Source organism: Athene cunicularia (genome assembly GCF_003259725.1).
Source record: "Athene cunicularia isolate RWA chromosome 9 unlocalized genomic scaffold, athCun1 chr9_part1, whole genome shotgun sequence".
NCBI classification, from domain to species: domain Eukaryota; kingdom Metazoa; phylum Chordata; class Aves; order Strigiformes; family Strigidae; genus Athene; species Athene cunicularia.
The window spans coordinates 2,210,524-2,217,779 of record NW_020799110.1 but is presented as its reverse complement, the minus strand read 5'-3'; the positions used below and the strand labels follow the sequence as shown (position 1 = coordinate 2,217,779).

Here is a 7,256-nt window from a genome sequence, read left to right as displayed (position 1 = left end):
AGTATGCGTAATGAGCGTTCAGTGAAGGAATTGAGATAGGGTGACAGAATACAGGGCCTAAACCAGGAAAAACCCACTTAAACTCTTAGACTGTCCCCACACAGACACGGGGGCAATAAACAAGTTACGTGTTTCATGCAAACTACAAGAGTTCTGAGTGTTTACTGCTTATTCTCATCACTAATCTGGAACTGGAACTACAAAAATCAACTTCATAATGATTTGCTCCATGTTTCAAATTACGTTTGGCATATTTCAGTACATATCTCTCTTCAGATTATCTAAACACCATTTCCATTTTCTTTCCAGATCTTGCTCACAATTCTCCCCCAGCGTAGACTCGCTGGCAAAATTTAGTTACCGATTGATAAGCAATAGTAGGTACAACCCCACTATTTCCACTAAATCTTATTTTCTAATGACAGACCAGTTCGTAGAATTTTTGAATATCCTATAGGGCCGTGAATTACATAAAAGGAATCATTTTGTATCCGATAAAAATACCAAAATTATCCAACATAATGTGAAAAAAGAGGAATTTACACCTGTACCTTACATGGAGATCACATAGTTTTTATTTACCGTGAAAGAAACACAGAAGAAAATTAGAAAACACAATGATGACAAATATTTATCATTCAGAAATGCTGAAATCAAACAAGGGAAACGTTTCCCCCCCCCCCTCACTTTTTGCTGCAGACAAGGTACTCTTGAACACCAATAGCCCTTTTAATGCAGGACCAGGTAAAACTAACACTGTTCATAAAGTAAAAATGTGTTAAATGCAAATGTAATACATTTTCCTTTTACACTGGTGATCTAAAACTATTAAGAAAACCAAAGTACATTTCTAGAATCATCCCTTTTTTTTTTTTTCCCCTCCATAGATCTAAGAACAAGGAGAAAAACACTTCAAAACCACCTTACGGATTCCGTGACTCGCACAGGAAAGCTGATGCAGGTAATTTCCAGTGAGGAAAGTCCAGGGCAGGGCAGGGGGGCTCAGTTTAGGCTTCTACTGAAGTAATAGTTTTCTCACAGCTTTGCTCGATACCTCGGAAGAAATACTTTTGCATTTTATTTGGTTGATCTCTGGCATTTAGTTGGATAACAGATATTTTTTTGTAAGTATACTCGGGGTAAGTTTGCTGTGTTCAGATAGGACTAATCTTTCATTATTTAAAGTCACACCTAGTCAGATAGAAGCGTCGTAGGCTGGAAAGAGTTGTTCTGTACAGAAACAGAGGTGCCATTGGTCTTGTTCAACAAAGGTCTGTACCATTATGCACAATAATACTTATTTCCCATTCAGAGTTCATAGAAAGCTGCCCTTTCCAGATTATTGAACATTTTAATGTGCTTAAAACTGCTCGGAAAATAATATTTCTTGAAACCTGCTGAAAACTTTACGGTTTTGTTTAAAAGGAGAACATAACTTTTTCCTTACATCTACTCCCGGATGCCAACAGGAGTGGGCAGATGTTCAAGGAAACATAAAACATCTATTTTTTTGCTTGAGCCCACCAGGAGAGAGGAAGCAGGCTGAGGCTGGAGCGGGTGGGGGGACGCACCCATTTCCAAGAGCCCCTCAGCAAGGAGACTGTCCCCAGACCTTTGGGATTCACAAGCTGCTGGAGTGGAAGGAAGGAGAGGTAACAGTGGTGTCACTGGCCCTAAATCCTCCCCCAGCTGCAGCAGATGTAACGGCCCGGGGTGGTATCGCTGTGCTCCTGAACGTTCTTTGACAGCCTTGTCATTTATCTTTACGCTGCTACATGGTTATATGTATTTTTTTGGATTGGGAAGGGTAAAATTACATCTCCTTGGGCTGTCAGATTTTTTGCACCCCGGAGGAATTCGGCACAAAACCCCAAGAAAATCAGACTGCCCTGATGGCCTTCCCATCCACAGCGGGTTGCTCAGCAGTACGAGTCACCCAGCAAGGAGTTCGGGAGAAAAACAGAGGATAGAACGTTCTTGTTTACGCAAACGAAATATTTATTCTCTGTACAACTCACACCAAGTATTAAAATCCCCTCTAAAGAGAAAAATAAAACAATTTAATGGTAAGATTTCTTAGCATTCGTGGAGAACTGGTATGTGATAGTCCCAGCGGTTGGCTCAGGCCACAGGACTGCCCATCAGCCTCTCCTGCCGAAGAGCAATCAGCCTCTGAAACCACTTCTCTTCTGCTTCTGCCTTCTCGATGAACAGCTGAGAGACAAGGGCGAGAGGGGCAAAAGCAGGCACAACTCATTAACTTTCTCTTTGTTACAATCTGGTGAAATATATGCCGACTACTTCAGCGCCCAAAGAACAAGCCCAGCGGCACAGGGGTTGTTACAGCACAGAGGTGATAACAAATACACTAGTAAAGTTAGGTACTGAATAATTGAAAAGCCAAAACTTCCCAATTTCAGTCTCCCGAAACAGCCAGTTCGCCGTATCACACCGCCCTTGACCTTCGTTAGCTGTGTCATTAGACAAAACTCACATCAGTTCAGTTACTGCGAGTCATTTTTAACTTGATAATCCTTAAAAAAACCTCTACTGTAAATAATCCTATTTCCCATTACAAGTGCTCCCAAAGGAATTTGCATAAGTTTAGCCACAATGATTTCAAATTATCTTCAAGTTTGTGATGTATTTAAAGCTTTATGATTTGGCAAGTTTTGAGTCTTCCACCAGGCTTCCAACTACAGAAACCAAAAGCCTTTTTTTTCCCTCAATTTTTATCGAACAGGACTTTTTATACAAACAGGATCTTAAATTCCCCTGCATTAAATTAGCACGCTACTCCGTTGTAAAATCTGTTTGTGACTCTAAGACTTTATCGCTGATGAACTTTCGTTCTCCGTTGGATGATGTTGGATGGCGCAAGGAGCTGAGCCTTTCTGAGCCAGTGAGAGGCCCATCAGCTCCCAGTCTTCAGACCACACATTATGGGATGAGCAGCCCAGCAAAATGGTTGTTAGGCGACATGAACCTGCTCCCGTCCCATGGGCTGCCTTGTTCTAAAGAGAAAGGAAATATCCGCACACTTACATTTGGATGCGCCAAAGAATTATCATCTTGATATTTGATGGCAGTAGGAATATTGGCAGGCGGTGGCTCTTTTTCAGGAGCAGATGCATCAGCAGTTCCCGCTCCAATAGTTACAGGTTCGTACTGTAGTTCAATAGGCTCTGCTGACTAAAAAAACAAAGAGACATATCTGAGTGTTTTATCCTCAAAGTCCTTAACCGAGCACTCGGCTTTCTTCCCATTGCAGCACGTGCCCAGAAAACCTCTCAGCGTGCTTAGCAGGACACTAAGTCTGGACTAAGATCCAGACTAAACACACAAAGTGAAAAAAAAGTTATCGCCAAAGGCAGCGAGAGAACTCGTGGAGCCGTAGCTTTGGGGTTTTGGATCCCATTCTGAAAAAGCTGCAGGAATTTCTCGGAGACTTCTGAAAAGGCAAGAAAATGCATGTTCTGGGGGAAACAGAAGAGTGATAATTCAAACCACCTCGCTGTCAGATGGAAAAACTGAACAAAACCTTTGCTTGCGTGCTTCCAAAGAGCAAAGTGTCCGAGTTCCCTCGAAGGGTCGGCAGCCAAGCTGCAGGTAAAACGCTGAAACCCGGGTGTCTCACGTCAGGTTTCTGGAGGGCAGACTGAAAGCAATGCTGGTTTGCTTCAGGGAATAAATACGGTCTTCAAGTCTGGCTTCAGTCAAGCAGAATTAAAAATACTGATCTCTGCCTTTAATTGCAACGTAAACGATTATTTCTGGATTTTAATTTCTGCTCTCTCTAAAAAAATCCTCATGTTTTTTTATGATTTAAAAAGAATTTTTAAAAATCAGAGTTGCCCAGCATAAGCAGAATATACAGTGAAAACAGCTGATTTTGTTGAAATTCTTGCATGTTTAAACACCTTGTTTGAACACCACACCGAGAACACAGGAGAGAGGTTGGTGGGCTTTAAGATTGTCAACATCGATGCTCTTTCATCAATGGAATCTCTATTAATAGCGCAGCTTCTACCCGACTTTGAAAGATTATGCACCAAGAAAAGATATTGAAAACTTACCTTTTTGACTTCTTTACTCGATCTGAATGTCTGTGGAACAAAGGAGTCACTTTCAATAGCTTCAATTTCTTTTACTCGTTTCACTTGCTCTACTAGGGTGGCTTGGTCTACAAAGAGAAGGTGTAATGTCAGTGTACATTAGTGTAAGCCTGTGCTAAGTGCCGTGTCTAAGCAATGCCTTGAATATATTTTACAACAGCACATGCCAGAAAAAACCCCACTTGTAACGCAGCCTAAAATGCTCCGTTACAAAGAAATACTCTCTTCTTTAGTAAAAATAACTTCAGTGAGTTGGCCGTTATTGTTCCAACGGATGATATCATTCAAGATGGTAACTTAAGAATTTGCTAGAAGATGTCCTTGCAGGATAACTGCTAGACTGATGGCACGAGGATTTCCTGGAGAAGTTAAGGATTTGGTGATGGCGCAGACAACTCAGGGGAGCACCATCTGCATGGAGTAGTAAACTCCTGCTCGTATGGAGAATTGGCTTCAGTCACAGATGTCCCGAGAGACGTGCCATCATCCGTGTTCTCCTCACCTTAAGAGTTACATTTTTAGGTGAATTTGACCCCCCCCAAAATAATCTTAGAATCTGGTGAGAAAATATTCCTAATATACACACTAAATATGACGTGCTAATACGATTCTCAGGTGACAAAACTGCAGGCAAACCGCTTCTGTGTCGCTCCACGAGATCTTACAGTGCACGTGTATTTCACAAGCACTTCTGAATCCCAGGGTGAGATTTTATTTTGACAAAGCAAATGCAGCTCCCAGGGACGTTACGGTGAAGAAGAGCAGCTCCTGCCAACCTTGCTATGAGCTGCACTAAACACGGAACCATGTCAGGTGGGTTTTGTGAGTCCTTTCACCGCTCAACCAGACGCTCCTCTGGATGGATTAGACTGGTGGGAAACTACGAGTATTCACAAAGCGAGATGGGTTTATTTTAAAAATCAAACTCCCAAGGGATGACTGTGAAGTTTCATGTTACAGTTTTGCTGATCTCAGTTGCCAAAAAGATGATCTGACTTCTCTCTCCCCCTCTTCTTCAACCGAAGTGATTTTTATACGATTTTAAAAGAATTTTTAAAAATCAGAGTTGCCCGTCATAGGCAGAATATACGGTCAAAACAGATGATTTCACTGAAATTCATTGTCTGTATTAGTAATAATTTGAAATGTTACTTCAGAAATAAAATGTGCCTTAATCCTTTAGATGCCATCCGAAAATTTCACGCACACAGTAATTAGAAACCCCCACGAATCTGATAAAAGAAAAAGTGACTTGCCCGTAAACCCTGCGTAAAATATTCCCATTTCTCTGTTTATTTCTAAAGACAAAACGGGTGATGAAGCCTGCTAAGAATTTAACAAACATTGAAACAGAAGCATTAAATGACCAATAACATCTGGTGAATGACCCGTCGGCCCCCTCGGAGCCGTGCCACAGCCCAGGGAAACGGGACATCGTCCCCGAAGCTCTGCTGATCCGACACAGCCTGATCTGGGGAAAACTTTTTGCTCAAATTTGGTTTTCAGAGGTTTTGTAAGAGGTGGGTTTGACATCAGAATGGGTTTATTTGCACTGGCCAGATTTCAGAGGCCAGCTCTCTGCTAACACCAGCCCCAGAAACTCCTTTTCTAGGTGGCTTGAGAGGAGAGACAACTGTGTCTGCTCGTGGCTCTGTGTGGCCGAGGGAGCTGGTACCAAGGGGGTGAGCTCATGGCTCACAGAACCGTGACCTCGAAAGACAAAGTAAAAAGGAGATTGCCAAGAAGATGAGGGAAAAGCAACCTAGGATAAAACCGTGCTGTTTTTTCAGATACCTGAAGCTTAATCAAATATTCCATGAATACACAAGAATAAGTTAAACCCTATCCAAACCACAAATTTAAATAGAAAAACAATTGTAATTATATACGTGTAGTACACCCATACATACGTATGAAACATTACATGACTTGTTCTAAAGAAACCAAAGTCATTTCGAGTCAGGAAGAGTGCCGGCAGACCAAAAGAGCTTGCAGAATTATTCAGAAACGCCAAACTCTTTCCCTCTATACAAAATTCTAAATCCAAATCCATCTAGATACACACCTAACGCTGCAAAATACTTTCTATTTTGCCCAAGGAAAAAAAAAAAAAAAAGTAATTTACAGCCTTTTGTAATGACCAACCACTGAAAACTCATTTCAGTCTATTAATGACAAGTGGAGCTTCAGATGGCAGCTCAGAAATATTCCTGGAATGGACACGCGCACACAAAAGTAACAACCTCTTTTTTTTACCAACAGGTTGTGCCCCAAAACTGTTCTGTTCTCAGTCCTGGGCAGTCTGGCTTGTTCATTAAAGTCCAGCTGGCACAAAAGTATGTGCTTTACTCTCCATTTCATCTTCTGCTTCTTCAGACTCACGGCTCGGTTAATCTTCCTTACCTGCTTCTTTGTCTGACTGCAGTGACAAGCAAATCTTGAATTCATTTTGCTATTTACATGTTTACAATTTTAACCGATTAATCTCCATCTTATTTACTTATGAAAACCATTTGCTTCTTTATACATCGTACACTGGGGCCAGCCTGAAAAGGCCAAGGTGCTGTACTGGGGAGCAGGGAGAGTTTGCTGTGAGCAGCATTTGTAAACAGCAAACAAGAAGCTGCCTCATTGCTTAAAAAGTATTTAGGAATATTATTTAGTCTCTATGGATACATGGATATGGATATTCGGGCCCCTCACCCCAAAAAGGCCACTGAATGACTCGAGCGTGGCCAGAGAAGGGCAACGGAGCTGGGGCAGGGTCTGGAGCACAGGTCTGCTGGGGAGCGGCTGGGGGAACTGGGGGGGTTCAGTCTGGAGCAGAGGAGGCTGAGGGGAGACCTCCTGGCCCTCGGCAACTCCCTGCCAGGAGGGGGCAGAGAGGGGGGATGAGTCTCTGGAGCCAAGGCGGCAGCGCCAGGCCCCGAGGGAATGGCCTCAAGCTGCCCAGGGCAGGGTCAGGCTGGCTCTGAGGAAGGATTTCTGTGCAGAAGGGGCTGTTGGGCGTTGGGATGGGCTGCCCAGGGCAGGGGGGAGTCCCCATCCCTGGAGGGGTTGAAGAGTCGGGCTGAGCCAGCACTGAGGGATCTGGGGGAGCTGGGAATGGTCAGGGGGAGGGTCATGGTTGGGCTGGAGGAG

The 7,256-nt window shown here is 43.1% G+C and overlaps 1 protein-coding gene across 1 annotated transcript in view; it reads right to left on the bottom strand.

Moving 5' to 3' along the window:
- Positions 1-684: 684 nt before the first annotated feature.
- Positions 685-7,256, bottom strand: part of RSRC1 (arginine and serine rich coiled-coil 1) — a 156,884-nt gene continuing 150,312 nt past the window's right edge. Inside the window, exons 9-11 of the mRNA XM_026854947.1 lie at positions 4,077-4,183; positions 3,046-3,192; positions 685-2,214 (exon numbers count right to left, since the gene is read on the bottom strand). Of these exons, the coding sequence (XP_026710748.1) occupies positions 2,122-2,214; positions 3,046-3,192; positions 4,077-4,183 (347 nt within the window). The 3' untranslated portion in view covers positions 685-2,121. The remainder of the gene's footprint in view (positions 2,215-3,045; positions 3,193-4,076; positions 4,184-7,256) is intronic.